The 24,691-nt window shown below is 38.2% G+C and overlaps 2 protein-coding genes and 1 long non-coding RNA gene across 3 annotated transcripts; 2 read left to right on the forward strand and 1 right to left on the reverse strand.

The window, feature by feature from the left end:
* The first annotated feature begins 569 nt into the window (after nucleotides 1–569).
* Nucleotides 570–10,161, forward strand: LOC114156394 (leucine-rich repeat and immunoglobulin-like domain-containing nogo receptor-interacting protein 1). Its single transcript, XM_028036798.1, has 2 exons — nucleotides 570–1,094; nucleotides 6,704–10,161. The coding sequence occupies exon 2, from the start codon at nucleotides 6,716–6,718 to the stop codon at nucleotides 8,543–8,545; it is 1,830 nt and encodes a 609-aa protein (XP_027892599.1). The 5' UTR covers nucleotides 570–1,094; nucleotides 6,704–6,715; the 3' UTR covers nucleotides 8,546–10,161.
* A 1,020-nt stretch (nucleotides 10,162–11,181) lies between these two features.
* vps72a (vacuolar protein sorting 72 homolog a) lies at nucleotides 11,182–16,385 on the forward strand. Its single transcript, XM_028036055.1, has 6 exons — nucleotides 11,182–11,547; nucleotides 12,194–12,346; nucleotides 12,856–12,976; nucleotides 13,166–13,342; nucleotides 14,826–14,970; nucleotides 15,327–16,385. Exons 1-6 carry the CDS (start codon nucleotides 11,431–11,433, stop codon nucleotides 15,715–15,717), a joined length of 1,104 nt encoding a protein of 367 aa, XP_027891856.1. The 5' UTR covers nucleotides 11,182–11,430; the 3' UTR covers nucleotides 15,718–16,385.
* On the reverse strand, nucleotides 13,556–24,688 carry LOC114155906 (uncharacterized). Its single transcript, XR_003597864.1, has 3 exons — nucleotides 24,665–24,688; nucleotides 17,946–17,952; nucleotides 13,556–13,634 (listed from the first exon to the last, which is right to left on the reverse strand). It is a non-coding gene; the product is annotated as an uncharacterized LOC114155906 (long non-coding RNA).
* Between the last annotated feature and the right edge of the window lie 3 nt (nucleotides 24,689–24,691).

A 24,691-nucleotide genomic window follows, 5' to 3' on the forward strand; every position in this document is an offset into this window, starting at 1 on the left:
TCTTTCTCTTAAAAAAACAAAAATAAAACAAAGATTGCTTGTCTTTGGCTGCCGCCAGGTCTGCTGACGTCAACAATCAACTTTAAATCTAATTATGTCCACATTTCTTGGTTTTCTTTTGGTTTGCTATGCTTAATGTAAAGCAAAATGAAGCTCCAGTAACTATAAAGTATGATTAAGTTTAGAATCAAACAATAACACCCCGTCCTGTAACACAATTTTTAAAGCCATTCACCTGTTTTAAGATTTGCCATCTGAGTGCTTCCACTTCAATTAATATCACAGGATTTACATAGTTTCTTAAATCCAGAGTAAAGATTATGTCTTCTAATTTAACAAGATCTTGATTAAAAACTCAAGTGCCTCAATAACTATGTCTGTGTAAAGATTTGACCCACTGTCCCAAGAGGTTCTCTCTCTTAAATATTAAGCTTTTCACTTCATTCCACCACCTTCAGTACCGCAAAAAATAAATAAATAAAAATAAAAATGGATCAAACCTATTTAGTGTTGAAAATGATTTATTATAAATTACATGATTAATCTAGATGGATTACTAACTAATAGTGCCATACCAAAAAGCTCAGATCAACCAGAATGCATATTTTCAATCTGTATCAGTTTTATAAACTTTCTAAAGGTTCTGACGGCTGTCAGGTGTCTGTTGCTCGGATTCTTCTCCATCAGGTGTTGCTTCGACCTCCCAAGCGATGGGCAGACCTGCATCCTGTCATCCAAGAGCCGTGTGTTGGAGGGAGTCCAGCAGCTATTGCATATAATCCCCCTGCACGCTCTCCACATCCACAGCCGGGTTGTTGTTGTTGCCATGAGGACGGCCGAGTCGGAGAGGCAACCGAGCTGCAGCATCACGCTTCCTCGGGAGTTTGCATTCTCACAATGGGGTGTCAGGGAGAGGAGGAGGAAGCTTTCTTGTTGCTCCTTGCGTGTTTGCTCTCCCGAACTGCTTGTTCCACTTGGCTGCGGCGTCTGAATCATCTCTGCTCATATTCACTACAGGCAACAACAGCAAGAAAAGAGATTCGCATTTAAAAAGTGAGCGACTAGACTGACAAGCAGTTCGATTTGAAGAAAAGGTGAGTTGCCATGTTTGATTTTTTTTCTTTCCTTTACTCAAAAAATGATTGTGATTATGTTTGCTAAGTGAGGCAATGTGCCTGTGTTTGAGTTAGAAACTACAGCAACAGTAAAAAAAACAAAAACCAACATATTTTCAAATTGTGTAATGGTTTCTGAGATGTTAAGAGCTGCTGTCATCATCATCATCATCATCATCATCATCATCATCATCATCATCATCATCATCATCATCATCATCATCAGATGTTTCATCCAAACAACAAACATCATCAAGACTACTCCAGAAAATCTTCCCAGACAAAATAAGCAGCGCAGATTTTAAACTAGATGTATTTGGAAGAAGCAGCATCGCACAAGAAAGAGAAATTTACAGGAGAGGTAAAATGTACGTTATGTCCTTTGAGATGCATTATTGTTTCTGCAAAAGCTGAGAAACATTTCCCATTCCTCTCATGTCTCTTCTTCTGGTGTGCCCTGTACAGCACTGGAAGTTTTGAGCGGAGCTGCCAACACCGATCACACTTTATGTGTCACTTGTTTTTGCTTCTATCTTTTTTTTCTTCTGGCAACTTAAAGAGATTTTTACCAGCAAGTCTCACATTTTCTGATGAGCTGAACTCCGTCACACCTGCAGTCAGTTTGCTGTATCTGACGGTTCTGTTTAGCTTTTGAAGAGATTGTTGTTTTCGTGCTCACACGGAATAATCACACTCACAGACAAGAGGGACAACTCACCGTGTGTGTGACAGAAACTGGGCGTTTTCCCAGTAACAGATCATCTCAGCTGTTGATATAAACTCGCATACAATTCTCTACTTATTCTGCCCCCTGCTGGTGGGTTTTGCAACTGCCCAACCATCTACAAATAAATGAATGAAAAGAGTTTGGGAGGATTCAGAGGTTGAGGAAAGAAATGCTAGAACCTCTAACAGGCTTTCCTGATATTACGGCACATATTTATCTGTTATATGATCATAGTTCTAGGAATATTAAAGCCACGATCTCTGCTCCAAACTTCAGCCCCCTGCTATCACCGCATTAATGCGTCTCTGATACTTTATGACAAGAGGATTATATCCCAGTAACATGAATGGTATTTTTAAAACTCTTGTACTCAGACAATAGGGATTAATGTCTGAATAAAAAAAAAGTCAACATAGATTTTTTATTTTTTTTTGCATTGATTGTGGCAAAATGACGACATGAAGGTAAATAACAGATAAAATACAACTAATACAATACAACTCTTTCCTAACTGTTCTACAACTTGGATTCTCTATATGTGTTTATATGTTTTTGAACTGTGACAAAATGTTCTGCTTTTTTAACCTTGACATGCTTAGATTTTTTTTAAAAGGTTCTTATTTGTTTTGCAATAAGGGACACTCAGTTTTAAAGGCTTTCATTGGAAAACCCATATAAACATTTAAGGATTTTTTTGTCATAAAAAAATTAAAGATTTCTTCTCTACATCAATAAAACTATAACTTTGTAATATTAGAGCCCTGTCTTTACAACTTTAACCAGTAAAACTGTCGTCCGTTACAATAATAATTACACTGAGATCATCCCTGAATTGCATCTGGAGAACTGAAAGATTTTGTTTTTGGAAGACTTAATTTGATTTGTCGTGCAGCTCAGTGATTTTTGACAAAACTATGAGTAAAGGATCATTATCCAAAAGTCGTCACTGTTGGAGAATCTGCAACCACATCTAATTTCTCTGCACTGGTGGCATGACAGTGTCTTTGAATAATCTCTGTTAATCTACAGGTTTTTGCTGCAGATTTCACTGGGATAAAAAGTCTCATTTAGAGACTTTTCACACGCAGTTATTATTCTGTACAGGTCAAAAGAAAATATCAAATAACAAATGCATTAACACTTTGTTAAAGTACAACAGTTTCAATACTCAGTATTATTCAGCCCACACTTATTCAGCCGATGGTAAATCGGATGAAATAAAGGTGAACTTGTAGGAAGGCTGCAAAGGACCGAAAAGATGTTGGTTTTACAAAGGTATCAGTCAGAGCAGAGGTACAAAATGTACAGGATTATACATGGCAATAAGACTAATAATTTGAGAAAAGGACCCAACAGAGACATTACAGAAAGTGGATGTTTCTCCAAACTAGAGGAAAAGACAAGATAGGCTGCTAACAGGCAGACAGCAACATTGACAGAGCTGCAGGAGTTTGAGATGAGAACCTTTTATGTGATAATAATCTCCTGTAATTTGGACTATGAAGAAAGAGCTCTTTTTCTGTCGAATTAAACTTCGCGGTCTGACACCTGAAGTGGGTTTTGGATTAGATAACTCATCGTAATCTGATAGATTTGGAGAAAATTCGCCGGGTAGAACTGCAAACCTTGCCAAGTCAGGAGGTGGGATGTTGATCGATTCCTTGATTGAATGCTGAAATTAAATTAAAAAGTGCTTCAACAAAGTACGAGCTTTGAAATATTTCTTTAATTTTCTTTTATTGTACATAGGTGCTATATTAAATTATGAAAAAGTTACTTTTTTTATGGTCTATTGTTTCTCTAAAATCACAATAATCAGATAATATGCTGAATGTGGTCTACATTTTCAAAGACCACTGCATGTGTAGCGCTCTTCACTGCAACTAAACCTCAATGTTCAATTTTCCTGACGATAAATTAAACAGTTTTTAGAAGAGCTCTAAAGTACATCTACCCCTCTGATAAAACAGTCAGTGTGCTGATTAAATTTTGGAGAAGTGATCTCAGCGTTTGCAGCTAAACCTAAAACTGATATGCTAATTAAGTGCTATAAAAATGCAGAGAACATGGGTTTTGCTTAAATCTCAACCTTTTAAACTAACAAAGCTCTTTGCAATGAATTTCTCAACACTGAGAAATGCCAGCGCAAACTCTCAAGCTGCGACATTAGCATATGTGTCACAGATAAATGAGAAAAAAAACAAAAAAAGCTCACAAAAGCACTGAAAGATTTGAAGAGATGAAATTATGGCTAAAGAGACTAAACAGAGGCTCGATGTGAAGCCTCTTGTGGTGCCGGTTTACTCTCTTTATCACTCTATGTGCACACATCAAACAAGAGTACACTGGCTTTACAGCCTGCTCTTTGTTTTACTGTTTTCTCTTTCTTATAAATCCTGCAAGAGCTGTCAAGCTAAAATAAAACCGTTCTTTGGACTGCAGCCTCAATCCGTGTTGCTAAGGTTACCTCGCCACCATCAGCTGTAGCAAAAACAATTTTTAAAAAATCTGCTTTGACTTGAGGCTGTCATTATCTCCCGTCAACACAACACAGAGTATTTAATGACTTCCTTAGGTCGTCTTTCTCATGTTGAATCCTGGAATTAAAAATAAAAACGCATAATATATCTCCGCTTTTCATTTTACTCTTTTTTTCTTCTACTTTTTTTAACGACAGCTTCTTAAGGACCAGAGGTAAACAGGAAAATTGTTTCAATACTGCTCAGCTGTCCGAGGGTTTCTAAGTGTTAAATTACCTGCGTTTTTCAGTAATTAATTAATTACAAACATAAAATATATAACTCTCAGCATGAAGAGCTTTATTTTCTTGTTGAATGCGCTTTTGACAATCAAAGTAGCAGCTTCCTATAAAATCTTACTGTTGGTACATTCAGGGAAAGATCGTGCAGTACTTTGCAGGAGTCTTGAGTTCTTCTTTATTTCTTTACGGTTTGTTTCCTAGGAGACAGACCTGCTTGCAATTTAATAAAGCTGACTTCATAAATACAGTGCTGTGAAATTCACCCCCCATCCTAAATGTTCCCTTCCTTCTTGCCTTTCTGACCGTCTTATCATGAACCAAACTTCAGTATTTGATAAAAATAAACAGTTAAAACAAAAGAGTTTTCAAATAATGATTAGATATATCAATGGGTAAGAAAGCCTCTTAAAACTGCATGTTTGTAAATGAGTCATTTTAATGTTGTGGAGGAATTTTGGCCGACTCTTCCTTGATTAATTACTTAGATTCAGCAATATTGGCAGCAACAGTTTTAAGGATGAATTACCTTTTCTACATAATACCGCAGCCTCTCTGAAAGATTGAAGCCCCGACAAAGTCTCGGTCAATCTATAAAGCTTCATTTTGTTGTTCTGCTTATGTTTTGAACCATTCAGGGCCAGACTTGCACTTGTACTTTGGGTCATTTTCTTGCAGCATAAACCGAATCTGGTTGAGCAGAAGGTCACAAACTGATGTCCGCACATGTTCCTTCAGGATTTCTGCCATCAAATATGAACGAGATCCTGAAACAGCAAAACACCCCCTGATCATCATACTGCAACTACCATGCTTGTCTGTTGGAGTGACTTTTTTTTTATCTTTAAATGATGTGTTTGTTTTACATCAGATATAACAGGATGCCTTCCTCCCCCTTTTATTTCGTCAGTTCACAGAATATTAGCCAAGATCTTCACTATATTTTTGTTAAACGTAAGATGGGATGGGTGAGTCAGATTATATTTTCACATAATGTTTGGATGGGGGAAGAAGGGAGCGGGAGGTCGACAGGCGGATTGGTGCAGCGTCTGCCGTTAAGCGGGCGTTGTACCGGTCCGTCGTGGTGAAGAAAGAGCTGAGCCAAAAAGCGAAGCTCTCGATTTACCGGTCGATCTACGTTCCCACCCTCATCTATGGTCATGAGCTTTGGGTCATGACCGAAAGAACGAGATCGCGGATACAAGCGGCCGAAATGGGTTTTCTCCGTAGGGTGGCTGGGCTCTCCCTTAGAGATAGGGTGAGAAGCTCAGTCATCCGGGAGGGACTCAGAGTAGAGCCGCTGCTCCTTCACATCGAGAGGAGCCAGTTGAGGTGGCTTGGGCATCTGGTCAGGATGCCTCCTGGACGCCTCCCTGGTGAGGTGTTCCGGGCACGTCCCACCGCGAGGAGGCCCCGGGGAAGACCCAGGACACGCTGGAGAGACTATATCTCTCGGCTGGCCTGGGAACGCCTCGGGATTCCCCCGGAAGAGCTGGAAGAAGTGGCTGGGGAGAGGGAAGTCTGGGCCTCCCTTCTGAAGCTGCTACCCCCGCGACCCGACCTCAGATAAGCGGAAGAAGATGGATGGATGGATGGATGTTTGGATGGTTTGGATATCATGTTTAGTTTAATAATTAAAATCGTCATTTTAAAATGTTTTTATTTTTGCAGCTATATTTGTTTTATGTAAAATTAGTTTGATGATTTAAAACAGAAGTGTGACATTTACTGTGACAAAAAAGCAGAAGCACAAGAAATCCATAAGGTGACAAGTATTTTTTCCACAGCTTTGTAGGTCTTCAAGAAAAATCTGAATTGACTGTAATCCCTATTTAGTGTAAAAAGTTAGTTGTTAGAGATTAAAGATTAGTATCATTAGTATACTAGAGAAATTGTGGAAATTTAGAAGGAAATAAACTTAGCGACCCTTATTTACATCTCTTTTACATCAAAACCATTCAGAATAATAAAAATTCCCCCTTTTAGTCAAGAAGAAAATAATCGATATCTAGTTTTTAACACCTCAAAGGGTGTTAATAGAAGATGTATTTTCATTCTGACATGTACTAAACAGGTGTCACTGTTTTTTCCTCTCACATACAGGCAGGTCTCCAGATGTTTAAGGGGACTGCAGCCCACCTGTGTTTGTACTGGAGGGCTGTGTACCTGCTGGCTGCAGGGGTGGCGCTACCGTCCGAATCCCTCTGGCTGTGTCCACCATCCTGTCGCTGCAACGCCGCTGCTCTGGAGGCAAACTGCTCCGGCGCTCAGCTCAGTGCCGTGCCTGACGGTCTCCCCCAAGATGCCGAGCTGCTCAACCTGACCCACAACACGATCAAGACTCTGGTGAATCAGCAGTTTCACAAACTAACTCAACTTTTACACCTCGATTTAAGTGACAATCTATTGGCGCTGATTGAAGCGGAAGCCTTCCTTGGCCTGCAGAATCTGCTCACGCTGCGTCTTTCTCGCAATCACCTCAGGATCATCTCCGTGGGAGTGTTTGCTGGTTTGACGAACTTGCAGTTGCTAGATATAAGCAGCAATAAGATTCTTGTCCTCTTAGACTTTACCTTCACAGACTTAGGATCTCTGCAGGTTTTCCTAGCAGACAATAACGACTTTGTTTTTATCTCTAATCAAGCCTTTGCTGGGCTGAGTGGCCTACAGAGGTTGGATCTTGATGGCTCTAACCTTACTGTTGTGCCAACCGAGGCGCTCACTCAGCTGATTGTGTTAAAAAGCCTTCACATTCACCAGCTGGACCTCAACTTGCTGCCAAACTACTCTTTCTACCCCCTGCTGCACCTAAAGGAGCTCGTTGTTGCACATTTCCCCAGGCTGGAGACTCTGTCAGGAAACAGTCTGTTCGGCCTCAATCTTACATCCTTATCCATCAAGCACTGCAACCTTAAAGAGGTGCCATACACTGCTTTGCATCACCTTGTTTACCTCGTGTCCATTGACCTTTCTTTCAACCCTATAACCCACATCCATGGGAACCTGCTTGGAGACTTACTCCGGCTCCAAGAGTTTCATCTCGTCGGTGGCTCACTGGCAAGCATCGAAACTGGAGCATTTAAAGGTTTGGGATATTTAAGTGTGCTGAATGTTTCACGAAATCTTCTCACTACTCTCGAGGCAGGGTCTTTCCATTCAGTGGTCACCTTAAAAAGCCTGGGGCTCGACAACAACCCCCTCGCTTGTGACTGCCGCCTGCTTTGGGTGGCTCGAAGGCGGCTGTATGTGAACTTTGGTGGGTGTCTGCCGACCTGCATGACTTCCACCCAGCTGCAGGGCTGGAATTTTCTGGAGTTCTCCGAGGATGAACTACCGAGCCTGCTCACCTGCCGGCAGGCTCGGATTGTGGACCAGAGGCCTCAAGATGTGAGAGTGAGTCAAGGACACTCTGTGGTGTTTTACTGCAGCTCGGAAGGTGACCCCCAGCCATCTGTCAGCTGGCTTAATCCCCAGCTAAGGCAGGTTTCACCTGTGGGCAGGATACGGGCCCTCTCCAACGGCTCCCTGGAGGTGCGCTACGCTCAGCCACATGATAGCGGCACTTATATCTGCGTGGCGTCCAATGCAGCGGGAAATGAAAGCCTGCGCGTCAGCCTTCATGTCCAAGCCTTGCCATCATCTCCTAAAAAACGCTATCGTCTTAAAGGCTGGCCTGCCTTTCCTTCCTCTCCCCCTGGAGTGGATGGAGATGAGAAGCTCCCGTTTGATGTGAAGACTCTTCTGATAGCAGCAACGATCGGATTCGTCTCATTCTTCGGCTCAGTGTCCGTGTGCTTCGTTTTCATGTTCTTCTGGAGCAAAGGAAAGGGGCAAATCAAGCACACGGCAACGATCGCCTACGTGCCACGCAGCGCCATGTCCAACAGCAACACAGGGACGTCAAACTACATGGAGACGAGCAGGTTCACCATGAAACTCTTATGAGTCCGTTTGATAAACCGGAAAAAAATGTGTTTCATAAGGTGTGGCAGGATGAGAAGAAATAAAATGCGTTTGACTATTTGAAATGTTTGGATTTAATGTAAGAAATTATTACCTTTTACTAACTGCTACGTACTTTTAGCAGTGCCTGATAACTTTAATGAATCAGAGCATGACATATTACACACATTGTGAGGATTTTAAGTTGAGTTTCCAACAAAATCTATATTGACAAGGATTCTTTTCGTTCTTGTTTCCTCTTGGAAAAGAAAAACACTGCATGCCATTAAAAACCAAGCAGCACTGACAGGGAATAAATAAAATGTGGAAAGATTAAGACATAAAAACAAAAGATGTGTCAATCAGATTTTTTTCTGGCTGAGACTTATTTCTGGTTTACTTTCAGCTGCCTGTCCTGATTTTTGTCAGATTATGTCTGATTTTGAAGACAGTTTTTTTCTCTCATTATTTCTGCCATTTAGCCAGTAGACATCATTTTCGTCATTCTAACTGACCTAAAACAAACAAAGTTTGGTCTGATTTAACTCCAGACAATGAGACAGAAAATAGTCTTTTTACTCAGAGTAAGTAAACTTCTGGTTTCAGCTGTTAAAGAGCCACTTTAATTGATTCTCAGGTACCACTGGATCCTGCAGTTTGTGTATTTTATGCAAATACTATAAAATGAATAGCAAGTCTTTTAATGGATTCTTTACTGTTTAAGTTAATTATAATGCTGATTAACTTTTCATCCAACCTCCATGACTTCTGTTTGTAAGAATATGCTATAAAACAGATGTGGATCTGTCTTAGCTGCCTTTAAAAAATGGGAAACGCAGGGAAACATGTCATTCAAATGAGCCACTTTTGTTAATATTAATAAGTCAGGAAAATGGCTACAAAACTGTGCCTAATCTTACAAATACCTCCAGTCAAAGTTAAACATTTAGAACTGGAACTGTGAAATGGTGCTGGAGTAAGAGAGAAATTTATTTTAAGGCTTTTCACACATCTTTACCATTTCCCAAATAAATATATAAACTGTCAAAGAAAGAAAGATTAACTAATACAATGGTTTGCTAACTTGTGTTTTTGCTTGTTCTTTAAAGGAGGAGTATAATGGCCAATTATGTAACTTGTGATTCTTTTTAGACCTTGGATAAAATGCCAGCAGGGATCCTGGCCTTATATTAAGGTTATGGTATTTCTCAATGATTACGGTTTGTTTTATTAATATTGTCACATGCATCGTACATTATTCAACATGTTTATGGAACAATGTTTCTTTTAAATACCGGAGGGCTGCATGAATTGAAATGATTATTCACTGAAAAATATCGATTTGGGTCTCTTTCCACTGATGGACATTTGAGTTTCAGAGTGAGTACTGTGGGAAAGAAGACGTTGCTTTGCTCAGCATCCAAAGGGTAGACAATCGGTTCTGAGCTTACAACTTTCAATTTCTGCTCCCATTTTTAGGACATGTTTTACTACAGCAGTGATCAGAGGCGTCCACCAGAGAGTGGAGCTAGCTGCACATGCTGTGAACACAGAAACACTCCTTTAACGACACACATGTGTTTGTGAAAATAAAATAAATGACTGCTTTTAACAACTGACTGGTGATGCTTTTCATTTACTATCACAACCACAGCCCATGTTCCCGGCAGCTTTTGTTTCTCTGATGTTGGAAAAGTGATGTTGTTGCCATGACAATACAGTAACGCTGACAGAGTCAAGCAAGGGGCTTAGAGAGAAGAAGCAAGTTGTTTCCAGAGTAACGTTCAACAGAGGCCTCCAGTACAGTAGAGCTAAAAAAAAAAAAGCATCTTGCAGTGAAGGTTGAATGAACACTAAATATTATAAAAATGTTTAATTTTTATTTTAACACTTTAATAAAATAGTATTTTGCACTGAAGGTTTTGGAGTTAAGTACAATAAATAAGTAAATAAATCTCAGATAGTGATATTTTTAAACTTCTGGATACCATGGGGTTTGATTTAAATAAGTAACCTGCTCGGCAAGCCTCTTTTTAAGTTACAAAAAAACTGCAAAAATTCAAATGGAATAAAACGTTATTATTATTATTTTTCTTTTGATATTCAAAGCCACAGTGACTTTATTTATTACCTTTAATAAGGTAATAAAGGGAATCAATCAATTTGAAACTATTGTATTTACATTTTCAGATTGTTTTAGGTACACTGTCAGAACAGTCCCATAAAATAAATTAGAACGTTATTGAAAGGTATACATGTATTTCAATAATTATTTTACTAAATGAAACATTATATATAGATTAATTACACACAATCTGACGACTTTAAGTCTTTATTTTTGCCTATTATGATGATTATCCGCTAATATACGAAAACAGTATTTAAGATATACGAGATATTTATAGCACATTTATATTTACTATGATAAAGACATAGAAAGACATGCAAACTTTCCACTAAAAAGTATGCTTACTAACTGCTTGGAAGCTTTATCTTATTTTTATTTATTTTTTATTTGACAAACGAACCTCATCCATCAACCTGTGGCGCATATTCTAATATTTTGAATTAGAAAATAAATCAGCAAGGTCCAAAGTTCCTTTATTTTGAAGACCCATTGATCCGGTAGGCCTGACGTACACAGCGTGTCCCGGAAGTAAAACTTTTCTGCTGCTACGGTTGGGGTTAGCAGTTAGCACCCTGTTCGATAGAGTTTTTCTAATGAATAAATCGTGATTTGCCTATTTGGTGAGGTGGACGTAGGGTGGTAGTATATTATAAAATAAACATGGTAACAAAAATATTAATTTAGTTTATGACAGCAAAACGAGCACACATTAAGGAGCAGCACAAACAGAAGCTAAGGTCGGTTAGCATTGCTCGGAGCTATGAGCCTGGCAGTTGGACGCGAACCGAGGAAGACTGCGGGGAACCGCATGTCCAAACTTCTGGACGCTGAAGAAGAGGATGAGTTTTACAAAACGACATACGGAGGCTTCAACGATGTAAGCAGTTACACTGAAAAAAAAAGAAGATAAATACCTCATAGTTTAGAACTACCCAGATACGGAAAGTAAACATCTAACTGAGGCATTTTGAAATAGTTTGTATTTCAAACAAATGCAACAAATTTTGCTTCCTTCCTATATGAGAGTGTAAGAGACTATAGGTAAAGCATAAATTGATTCATAGCGTGTATATATTGTTTGGAATATTTCCTATATATTTTTATTTGTAAAAGCCCCCTCCAAAAAACATTTATTTACACAGACGATTGAGACAGACATGTTTAAACAGATATGCAAAATGGAGCATAAAAACATGAACGTATAAATTTAAACCAGTTTTGAGCCTCATGAATGTATAAAGATAGTTAGTAATTTACTTGTACATAAAGGTATAGCTCAGATATCAGTATTTAAACAATAATGCTTTTCAGCCTGCATGTATGAATCTGAGTTGTTTATTGAACATCTGTTGTTTTTTCATTTGCTGATCATTCATTCAACATTACTTTTGACCACATTTTAATCGCGTCATCGCCTTAAACCTTGGAGAAGCTTAACTAACCTGAATGAGAAATATATTTTTAAAATTCTCATCATTACTTCTCATCATGTTATCTGGACGGCTCCGTTTGTTTGCTCTCAGGAATCGGGAGATGATGAATATCACGGAGAGCACTCTGACACAGAGGACGAGGTGGACAGCGACTTCGATATCGACGAGGGCGAGGAGCCTGACAGCGACCAGGAGGAAGATGCTCCTCGGAGGAAGAGTCGGGTTGTCACAAAAGCTTATAAGGTATTTTAGAAGCTTTCAGCATTAAGCCTTGTAAGTCATTTAAGTTGGTTACAAATGAAACATTCTGAAAGCATTTTTAAAACAAACATTTTTACGAGCACTAACATAGTCTAAAAGAGTGACTTGAATATAAAAACAAACTTTTTGCCTTGTGAATATGTGTTGACACAGCGACTCATATGATTAATTAAATTAACTGTAATTTCATTGTGGTGTATTACAAATGACATTCCACCAAATGTTACAGCATCTCTTTGGGATCTTTAACAGATTGCTGTGAAAAAATAGGAGTATATATTAAACAGGCACTAGTGCAACAAAATGAGGAGCCTGCTTTAGGTCAGGATTTTAACAGCATGGCGCATATGCTACTATCAGCCATCACTATCATGTGCAGGGCCATCTTCTCTACTATATACTGGTGAAACCCCAAGCAGACATGCAGCATGTTCTGTTTTACGCCTGGGTGTTAGTAATCAGTATGGTATATATTTTATGTTTATTCCAAGGAGCCTATAAAGGTGGCAAAACCCAAACCTAAAAAACCCAACGAGGAGCAGAAGAGGACAGAGAAAACCAAAGTGGAGCTCAAAAGGAGGATTCCTCAAGAATTTCACGATTTTGCTGAATGTAAGTTGCAAAAATTATTTTCTTCCCCTCAAATTATGTTTAATGGTCCAGGTTATTTTAGTAAATAATCCTAGTAAGTAATCATTCTGCAAATAATTATAATAAGCACATGATTATTGTATGAGGATTGCTTCAGGGATTGGGTTGGTTTTGGGTTTGTAATGAAATGATGTCTCTGCTGTTCTGTAGCTCGGAAGTCTGTGCGACAGTCCACCAGTGAACACACCAGGAAGACCAACCTTCGCCTACAGGAGCGTCAGGATGCTCCTAGGAGACGGAGAGGGGCTCACCGGGACCGACCTTTGACCCAGGAGGAGCTGCTGGCTGAGGCTAAAATCACAGCTGAGGTCAACATTCGGTCTCTGGGTGAGAACCTTTTCAACAACTCGGTATTTCCTGTTGTGTATTGAGAGAGCGGGTGACGAAACTCTGCAGGAGCAGCAATACGAATAGATGAAAGTAATGGCAGGAGACATGCTGCTTAATAAATTATATTGAAATATTCCTTTGGGTCTTGCATTGAAGCAAATGCTCCATGTGCATCTTAATAAATGAGAATTTATCCATCCATCCATTTTCTTCCACTTTATCCGGGGTTGGATCGCGGGGGTAGCAACTTAAGAAGGGAGGCCCAGACTTTCCTCTCCCCAGCCACTTGCTGAAAGTCCTGAGCTCCTGGACTTTCAATTAAATGAGCATTTAATTGAAAGTAAATTTCTTCCAGTAATTAGCTTTAAAAAGTGAAATTCCTACAGATTTATGACACACAAAGTGATATAAACTTAAAGTGTTTACCTCTGTTAATTTTGATGGTTATCGTTTTCAGGTGACGAAAATTTTAAATTCAGTACCTTCCCGACTGGAAATGAAGTGGAACAAAAAGAATATGATCCAACAAAAAGGATAATAGTAGTTCTTGAATAAAACAAAACAAATAAAAGGTCTTCCATCTCCTCTGGACTTTTGTAAAAGAAAATATTCAAAATGCTATGCTGAAATTAACTTTTTTTCTTTTCTGAAAATAGTCCCTTGGACCACTGAGCAACAGTTTGGTCCTTTTTCTCATTAGCTCATGTTGTTGTCTGTTTCATGTCTGGCTCAATGAGAAATGGGCCGGTTGTAGTCCATGCTCTAGATACGCTGGTATGGTTGCTTTTAACGTAACAACAGTTCAGCCTGGTGAATTTCCCCCCGGACTCTTGAGTTGGCTTTGTTTCACAGTCCTCTTAAGCTCGCTGCTATCCCTGTTTGTGATGTATATTTATTATTAATTAAATGTTTTTCTTCCACCCAACTTTCCATTGATATTCTTGGACACAACACTTTGAATAGCTAGCTTCTCTAGGACTGTTTTAGGACATCTGTGATCGTTTGAGTGCTGATATGACAACTGTCAAGTGACCTCTGTTTGTGTACTGAATTTCTGCAGAGCTTTTATTTAAATTTTTTTTTTAATATAATGTCTAAACTTAAATCAAAATGTTATAAAATCCTAAATAACCTTTGGGTTATAAATGTGTATATTTTTCAGTTAAATGATGTTTAGCTGTAAACCATAATTATCAAAATTAAGAGATAGAATATATGTTGAATCTATAAGATGTACTGGCTCTTCTTCTTGATTTACTGACAAAAACTATTCAGTTACATTTAATTTTACTTTGGGATCCGTAGCTTATTTTTGAATTGAATTTACTGTTCTAAGTTACTAAGATTTACATGGATCTTGCTCATATTTTGTAAATGTCTGTTGTGCTTTCTATTAAGTCAATAAAATGGTGGATTCTCATTTTCTCAGGCCTTTTGCCTACAATCCGAATCCTAAAGTGTTTCCGGTTTCTCTTTGTAGAGAAGTACGAGCGTCTGGAAGCAGACAAGAAGAAACAGGTCCATAAGAAGCGTCGCTTCGAGGGGCCGACCATCCGCTACCAATCGGTCCTGATGCCCCTGGTCTCTCACTCGCTCCTTAAAGAAGAAAATGTCGACGTGGAGGGGTAAGTGTGGCCACCAGTCTGACTCCGACGACCTCTAAAGTGGATTTGCAGACATAAAGGCGACTCCTTTTTAATATTTGCATTTTGTTGTCTGCATCAAGTATAATCTGCTCCATAAATATTTAATCTCCTCTAGATTAACGTATGCCAAAACATTATATCATGTTTAGCTGTTATGCAATTTAGTAAGAAGATTTATTACATTTTTTATTTTTTTATTTTTAAATCTCCTGTAGAAGTATCTGTTGGGATTTCATCAAAGCAAGAGATAAAAAAGAAAAATTTAAGTAAATCCTGGTCTTTATAAATAAAGTGCATACAGCAATTATTGATTGTCATAATCTCGTTTTCCACAGGCTGGATCAGGATGTCTCTCAGACGGCACCGCAGATTCCCACCACGCCATCCCAGCAGCCCACCGGAGGACTGTGCTCCCGGACTTACATAACGTTCAGCGACGACGAAGCCTTCGAGGCGACCTTCCCTCCCGCCGCTCAGCCCGGCCGTCAGATTCCCGTTCAGGAGATCTGCCCCGTCACGCACAAGGCGGCGCTGTACCGGGACCCGGTCACGGACATTCCCTACGCCAACGCGCGAGCCTTCCGCATCATCCGAGAGGCGTACCGCAAATACGTGGCGGCTCACGGGTTTCCGAGCAGCTCAGCGGGAAGCGCGGGAGGCGACTCCTCTTCCATGAAGGGAATCCGTCAGAAAATGGTCGTCAAGCAAAGTGGATTTACCACATAGAGTAATTATTTTACTCTCAGTTGGTTTAAGGTTTGTTTTCTATTTGGAAGTCAGCAGATATTTTGTGTCTGAGCAGAATTTAAACTGTCTACACACGATGGGATGCGCTGCCTGGATCGAAGCGCGACTTTGACTCAATAAAGTTGTTGCTTTTTTCTCCACTCTGCAAGAGTTACCTTAACGGGTCTCTGTGGGAAAAGTACATTTCATTGATATTATTCATGGACGAGCAGCTAAGAACAGCGCAGGGTACCAACAGAGTTTGGAAAAGTCTGGAATTTTATTGAATTGTTTTCAACCTTTAGATATGTATGAAAAAATACACGTACTTCCAGACTTTATTCCCTATTCTGTGTATTTCATTCTAGCTTTGTGTCTTTCTTGTTTGCTCATCTCCATCGTTTCTTATTTGTGTTCTTCCTTGCATCTTTTTTCTTCTTGCATTCCTTGTATCTTTCTTATTTCCTTCCTTGCTGCCTTTGGAAAGCTCAGTCTGGAAAAGTCTAGAATTTTTACAAGAAAATGTGATTTCAGTTTGTTTTCATAAATTTCAATTTTATTTGTCTGTTCAACTTAAAATTTCACCTTTTTTTTTTTTTTTACGTGTAACTGTTTTGTACCTTCTATAAGTGGGATAACTGAGAAATAATAAATAGTTGAAACTGTGATTTAATTGATTTTCTTTGAATGAATTTGGATGTGCACGTTTAACTGTTTTGATCTTAAGTTAAATTTGTTTCATTGACTTTTTTTTATTTACTTGACTATGCTTTATAGTGGTTAGCACTGATTTCTTAAAACAAAAAGGTCCTGGGTTCAAATCCAGAGTTTTCGTGTTCTCTCGAGGTTCTCCGGCTTCCTCCCTCACTCTGAGAACATGACAGGTTAACTGATCTCCAAATTAGCCTTGGCTCACAGTGCGTGTGTGTATGTTTTTTGTCCCGTATGTCTCTGTGTTGCCCTGTGATGGACTGACAATAAGAAATAGTAACAGTTCTCCACCTTCCTACCATCCGAGACCACGCAGGATCTGGATAAAAAAAAGAATCACGACATGTAAACACCTTGCAGAGTTTTTTTCTCAGCCTTCTGTGTCGAGACAAACATATTTGCGATCTACAGCAAACATATGAATGCCTAAGTTCCTCGAGTTCTATGTAAACAGCGGATTGGAAATATGTTTAGAGCTTAACGCTAAAGCAGATCTGAGCAAATACGGTGTAACAGCTGGAAGAACTATAATGAAACACCTAACAAACATGCTATCAGTTGTTTGAATTACGCTTCTTCAAACAATTTATTCTGCAGTTTGTGGCTGAAGTCAGCCAGTCTTCCAACTAAAACCCTGGAAAGTGTTTATTTTTAAAATGAGTCTGAAATGAAAGCAAAGCCGACGTTTAGGAACGTTGGAATGGTTTCCGCAGGATATTCACGGATTCCTTAAACATGCATGAACAAAATCGAGACAACACTCCAGGAATGTTTTTGATAAGAAGATAAATCTGTAACATGCTATAAAGCTCAAAAGAAGCTGATTTTACATAATCCCTCCCCTTTAGAGATATGAGGATAGTACTGTTTGCGATTTTTGTACCTTTCATCTTTCTGAATGTTTCAGCGTGATAGGAAAACATTTTTCGTTAAAGTCTAACCGCTCACTGTATTGCCCCGCAGAACTCTGCATTTAAATGAAGCAGACAGCGAGCGAACATTTTCAAAATGTGCTTGCTTTATGGTTAATAGCAGATAATTGCCTGAGCTTCAGTCCTGAACAATAGAGCTGTGCTGATCCCTCAGGGGCTTCACATTAGCTTTTCTATTTTTGCTCTCAGTGTACAACGACCGAGCAAGAAGGTTTCCCCTCAGCATGATTTCAGAACTGTTTCACCTTTGACCTCTCATGTCCTGACCAAGAATCACTCCAGCAGCTTTTCGACCATCTAGACCAGCTTTAGCCTTCAGAGAAAGTTGGTCTTGAGTATTCTGTACTCTTCTTTCTTTTTGTATCAGAGAGAAATGGTAACTTTTCTTGAAGTGTTCATTAGTCCCGAACTGATGCTGCTGTCAAAATCATCAGAATCCACTTTTAACAGTTTTTATGATGACTTAATTTTGGATTAAGTTGAACATCTGCTGTGGATTTTACACTCTCATTACAAGCTTTACAAGAGCGAGTCCTCCGCAATGATTAAATAAAGATTATAGAGATTACAAACTTGTAGAAAGACTCTAGCTCTGTAAATGAAGAGGTTTGCTTTTTGGCTAACCAGGCAGGCAGTTTGATCATTATGTCATTATTTATTTGATATTTTTATTAGTTATTTTTATTTACAGCCACCCTGGTGTAAATTTGCTGCTATGTTTGGGGTGTCTTGTTGAAAACGTAACTTTGGCCAGACTCGTTCTGTCAGACAGAAGACTTCACATTTGATTCATCACAAATCCTCAACTTGTATGCTTTACAGTTTGCATGGTGTGTTTTTCATATTGCTAAATGTTTTTAGATTTACTTTCATCACTCCAAGGAATCTTGTTTCAGCTTTACAAAGAAAAACAATGCCAGTTTTTGTTACTAGATTCTTCTCAGAGAGACAAGGCTTCCTCTGAGCTGCTGTTCTTTTTTTTGTTGTTGCTGCATTGCCTTGAACTTTAACTCAGTGTTTTACTGAGGTCTGTATTTTGGAGTAGAGCTCTTTCTCTGCCCTGTGTTATTGCTCTTAATATCCCCAACCGTCCTGGAGGAGATTGGTAACTGCTTCAAATGTTTTCAAAATGGAAACGTTTTTCTTTTTCTCTTCAGAAAGTTGGACTTCAGATGGATTTGGACTTCAGGTTAACATTAACCAGCCTAGATTGATGGGCAGCAGCAGCTACTTCTCCAAGATTATTGCTGTTGTTTTTCCTTCTCGTAATTTTAACACTCTAGATACTTCGAGCCTGTTAACTGCCAAAAACTCCTGCTTTTATTTTTCCTCTCAGCAATAATAGTTTTTGATGCAGGCAGCTGGCGTTAAGACAGAGGAAATAAAAATTAAAAGCCCCTTTGTGTTGGCTGCACCTTGGACGGGTTTTCTGTTGCGTTTTTTCATGTTGAGTCAAGGAGGAGTTGGCGCCCCAGCTTGCAGGTGTTTAACATGGTGTGAGTTTTACTGCTTTTCGCACAGTTTCCTGCAGTTTGACTCATGCAGAAGAAGGATGTGGAATTTTTATGTGATTTTATCGAAAGTAAACAAACCTTTTCTGCTCAGATACGAGCAGAAAACTATCCATTCAGTTTTAAACGGGGGGGGGGGGATAATCAATCCAGATCAGGATGTGACTCCAATAAAAGTTAGATGTTTTATTTTTACTAAATTTATAAATATATTTTAGCACACGTTGCAAGTACACTAGATGCTTTGTGTCACTATTGTTCATTCTTCACAGTAATGCATCACACCAGGCTATATTAGCTGAATGCTGACGCATAGCAGACACTGGAGGAACTATTACACCAAACGGTGTTATTGTGGTGTCACATTGCACTTGTTCCAACAAACATAGACTGCACTGAAGGGGGGTGGGGGGGAAATGGAAGATTTTATTATGCCTTTTAAACTCCAGAAACCTCAACACCGGTTATTTGAAAGCAGCTGCCTCCCACACACTTTGTCACTTGCTTTGCTGAGGGATAAAAAAAAGACCAAACGTCTTAATTCAAAAATAACAAGCCGTCCCTTCGAGTGCCTGACGACGAATTCAGCGTCAAGCTGTGCCAACGTCTCTGCCGGAGCGACGAACGCATACATATGCATACATGCATTTAAACATTCAGTTGGTGGTGTTTTTTTGTGTTATAGATGCTTCTCACATTCCTCTAATCCTCTCCTACAAACAGGACGGCGAATGCTTTGTCTCCCACATACTGCACCCTGCATATGGCACTAAATGAACAGTTTGCAGAAAAGGAAGAGAGCGAGCTGCATTATGGCTCTTTCTAGTGTGGTAGTTGCCATGGAGAGGAGTGTAGGTGGTGTACTCCGTGCTGTACTCCTTCTCTGTGTCCTCTCCCCCCTTTCCTCTGTTGCCCACCCTCTCCGTTCTGCTATCTGCAACATCCGTGCAACTTTCGGTCCTTCGTATTTACTCAGAGGTCGCTGATGGCGATGATCAATCCATTGCAGCCGTAATAAACGTGAGACTACGCTGGGAAAAATTGACATAAGCGAGATTAAAACGAGCAGTTTCATTTGAAATGCTAATACAACATCACAACTGTAATGTAAGAGTTAATTGTGTGGAAATGTTGTCATATTTTCCCTTAAATCTCCATAAAAACATCTTAAATTATTATTATTTTTTCCCCCCAGATTTATTTTACTCGTTTGTTCCTTGTTGACAAGGAACAAATACTTCGAGCCCAAGTTGTCCTGTAGGTTGTAATTCGTCAATCCTTTCCATTTTACACAAAGGCTATTCTTTTATCAGTTTCCATGGAGATTTTCAGTGTGTGCACATTGATGGTGACTGAGGGAGAACTGTGAGTGAAAAGAGTAAGGATGTTTCATTTCAAGTTTGCTGATTTATGGTGGAGTTTGGAGAACTGAATCAAGCAGTCGAGTGTCCAAAGAGAGATTTACATTTTCAGGGTTCGATGCCATAATAACAACAATAATAATAATAATAAAATGCCCTCTTAAAAAAAATCTGTTCCTATCTCCATTTTTCTTTGCAGAATACTTCCTTGTCTTTTAAATTATGTGAAAATACCCAGTCAATTTCAATATTTGATCTGTTTTTCAAAGTTTCTTACATTCAAAGAGATCTCTACATTTATTGGCAGCCTTAGTAAAGATGTGTATAAAAAAAGCCTTAAAACAAATCCATATTTTACTCCAGAATAACCTCAGAGTGAAGACACACTGGAGTGAGTTTTGGAGCATATTCTTATGCCTAGTAGCAAAATAAACATAAGACCTCAACCAAAACTTGCCAGGTTTATATTTTTAGTTTGATGGTAGACACATGGATATTTAAGTAAGAAGCAGTTTTCTAATTATTTCCTGATATCTTACAACAAACACACTTTTTTAAAATTGAAAGCCAGGCTTTCCTGTCTTTTCCATCATAAGGGAATCAAGCCTTTGTCTCGCAGATATACCCAATAGAAATGTGAACGTACAGTTTTGTAATTAAACTAAATGAGCACTCTCATCAAATCAAACACTAAGTTTATATTAAACAGTCCTTTCCTTCCAATTATCCAAATTTTGTTAAAATAGAAATTGTAAAACATGTAATCACCCTTGTCCCCCAAATAAATACCAAACAAATTCAAATTAAAGGTTAGACTTTTTTAAAAAAAGAAAAAAAGTTACTAAAATAAGAGTGTTGTTTTTTAAGGCTTTCAAAACAAAAATAATAATACAAACGTACTTTAATGTAAAAAGATGTAGAAATTGATGAATCTTACAATAAATATTTTCAAAAATATATTTTTTTCTTTTTTATTCAACAGGTTAATGGCAGTCTGTATTTTTATTTATTTAAGAAAAAATAAACAGATGATCTCTATGAAAAGGAATTTTTTTTTTTTTTCAAAGCAATTTCTTAACCTTCTTAACCTTTTTTCAACCTTTTTCCCTACATCTTTAAATTTGTATAAAATACCATAATATTTCTCCGTTTTCTGACGAGACATTATGCTACTACAATAAAGGATGAATGCATGGCGTGTTTGATCTCGCCTGGAAATTGACTTTTTTTATTTTCACATGTTTAAAACAAAAGAAAAATAGGTGAAATATAGCAGAGATAATTTGTATATTTTGTGGCTTAATAACATTTTTATAAACTGTCTAAATAATCTCTGCTTTGTGGTTTATATGAATAGCCGTATAAAAGGTAAGCAAACAAGACAGTAGAGTTAAAATACTGACTTTTCACATGGGTTTTCTATTAATATCAGCTCTGCAATTCACAGATTTATTTATTTTTCTATTTTTTTTTCTAGATTCAACTTCTAATCGTTGATTCAAACCTTCCCAACCATTTACCAACAAGGAGTGTCATTATTGTCTCACATCCATAATTATCGGTCACATTTTGTTTGTGTTATAAATGTGGTTAAAAAAAAATAAATAAATAAAATAAAAAACGCCCTAATGGGGTTGCAAATTGGTTTCCAGGGATTTATATAACACCATCTTTACATATACCCACAAAATGATCTCTGACATCCTGAAGATGTGACAATTACTGGCAGGTATTTATGTAACGTGTTTACATAGCAGATGTCAGAATCGACAGCAGAACAATTGCTGTTGCCTCCTCACATCTGGACCTAAATGGACAGCTTTGTTCTTTCAGTGATGAGAACAGAAACCCATTAGACTTTTCAAAATGAGTCACCCACAGATATTCATTAGCAGTCTGTGTTTGGGCTGCTGGGATTCTTTGAACTGCAAAAAGTGAGTACTTAAGGGACATATTTACATTTTTCAGTCCAAACTCATCCTTGATAGCAAAGATGTGAAAACATGTCCTCAGTGGTGTTTATTTAAAAGAAGCCTTGCATTTGCTGGGTCTAAATGGCCTTTTTGTGTTGTGTTTTTACTGCACTTAATGCGCAAATTAAACAGGAAAGTCCCACTCCATTTAACTTAGACTGGTACAGCGTCACATCATTTTCTCTCCCTCAGGTTAAAGGAACATTTCATGTCACGTTTATTTAAATAAAGAATTGTAGATCCAGGAACTGGTTTTGGTTTTACTTGCTGGTTTTCTAAATAGAAGTACTAAATATGAGAATATTGTTGCACACACTGAGCACAAACTTCGAAATCTAGTGCTTTATCCTCTGGTCATTTTCATTTCACTCAGATACTGGACATTCTGGGCTCCCAGCTGCAACAGACTTAAGGATAATCCCCCCCAGTATTTCTAGCCAGCTTTGTCTGATTTATGAAGAAGTGACTGGTGCTGGATCTGCACACTGGCTCTGCAGAGACTGGAACCAGTTTCTCTACCCTCATATTAAGGAACTGAATTGATAAAACACAGCGCATAACGAAATATTCAGATTTTGTCTGAATATTTTGGTATGAACCACCAACTTCAGTGCATATTTTGGGCACTAACAGACAGACAGTGCGGCATAATTGTAAAGTGGAAGGCTAAATTTGAAAAGTATAGTTTGGCTTGTAGATCCGCTTTTCAATAACATTACAGCTAGTGAATTTTTGACCATTATCTCTGCAAAATACCTCAAGATCGGTCACATTGCATAGAGAGAATCAAATTTAAAGGCTGCTATATGTTCTGATTTGATCTGGACTTTGACTGTGTCATTCTTAGACATGCATATTCTTTGGTCTGACACCATTTATTCATAGCTCTGGCATCGATGGTTAACTTCCATTATAGCCCCAACACTTTAGGAGTTCCTGGAGGTTTTTTACTCCGCTCAGTCTAGGGGACTGAGCTGTTTTGGAGAAAGATTTAGCTCCATCCCTCCTCTCTCTGACCAGCCTTTCCGTCCCTGTAATCTCAGTGGAGTTTACTGCACATAAACAGCACATTACTGCACTTTAAATTATTCTGAAAGTGAACACTGTTGCTAAATGCTGTATGTTGCTGAGTCCATTTTCCTAAATAACAAACATGAGATGAACTCACGACAAATCTTTTTTTTTTTTTTTTAACACTGTGAGCCTGGAGCTTCCCAGCTCCTTGGGGATCTTGTTATCAGAAATCAGAAGTGCCTACTGACTCACAATGGGTTGTTTTAGTCCAGTTATTTCCCATTTTGTCGCACATAAACGTTTAGGCTGCCGATGGCATCGACTTGTTGGACTAAGGGGAGCTTACGAGAAAATTTGAGCAAAGTTCAGGTTTCACAGAACTATAACAGCAGTTTATTAAAAAACAGATCAATTCTGGTGCTTGATATTAATGATGGGGTGGATAGGTGGATTTCCATAAACACTATATATATATATATATATATATATATATATATATATATATATATATATATATATATATATATATATATATATAATTTATTTGAAAAATAAAAAAATGAAACAAATATTATATAAATTTTTTTACACAGAATTTAAGAATTAACTTCTGTTAGAATATTTTAGAATAATATTTTATGTAATTATTTGTGGGTGTGCATCAAACTCATTGAAAACATAACTGTAGCTCATCATCATCATCATCATCATCATCATCATTATCATCATCATCAACAACAGTTAAGTATTAAATTAAAAACTAACTCATAAGTAAAACCCTCTATTATTCCTGCTGCTTCCACCACCACCATTAACAATGATAATAATAACGATGGTGGCAACAATAATTTTAATTTAAATTATATAATGAAAATATTTAATAAAAAAAGCCTAATAATAAAATAGCTAATACAACTTGCAATACCATCACCTATACAACAACAACAACAACAATAATAATAATAATAATAATAATAATAAATACATAAAGTGGTTGAGAATTTTTTTCCTTTCCAAACTTTCTCCTTCCACTCAACTTTCCACGTGTCCTTCCTTCTGTGACCTCTCCTCCTTGTGGAGGGTTTCAGTGACTGTTGGGCCTACAGTCAAATGATTAATCTTCCATTCACTGGCCATAGCATTTCTGTATTAAAAATTGTTGTTTTAATGCAATGTTTTTAAGAAAACGTATTGCCAGGCTTTTATTAACTTTATGTCACAATCACCAAAATGAACAAAAACAATTGGATGAACTTTTTACTGATTTTCTAATGCACCGGTCTCTCTATCGACGGCTCATTTAGTTAAACTTCAGCTATTCATTTTCTACCATAAATGTTTGTTGCGCTTTGACAGTAATTAAAAATCTCTCTACAGCTGGTTCTGAGTCGGGCGGACTCGGTTCCTTTTGGAGGCGTTGCATGGTTCCTGCTCACTATCTCCACCCTCCGGGGGAAGAGACTTCTCCGCGC

This window comes from Xiphophorus couchianus, chromosome 13, assembly GCF_001444195.1.
Source record: "Xiphophorus couchianus chromosome 13, X_couchianus-1.0, whole genome shotgun sequence".
In the NCBI taxonomy this organism is placed as follows: domain Eukaryota; kingdom Metazoa; phylum Chordata; class Actinopteri; order Cyprinodontiformes; family Poeciliidae; genus Xiphophorus; species Xiphophorus couchianus.

Bases quoted from the DNA above. Each gene is read 5' to 3' on its own strand.
- LOC114156394 (XM_028036798.1), top strand. From the start codon at position 6,716: ATGTTTAAGGGGACTGCAGCCCACCTGTGTTTGTACTGGAGGGCTGTG.
- vps72a (XM_028036055.1), top strand. From the start codon at position 11,431: ATGAGCCTGGCAGTTGGACGCGAACCGAGGAAGACTGCGGGGAACCGC. The intron at 12,347-12,855 runs GTATTTTAGAAG...GTTTATTCCAAG, and splicing joins TTGTCACAAAAGCTTATAAG to GAGCCTATAAAGGTGGCAAA. The intron at 12,977-13,165 runs GTAAGTTGCAAA...GCTGTTCTGTAG, and splicing joins ATTTCACGATTTTGCTGAAT to CTCGGAAGTCTGTGCGACAG.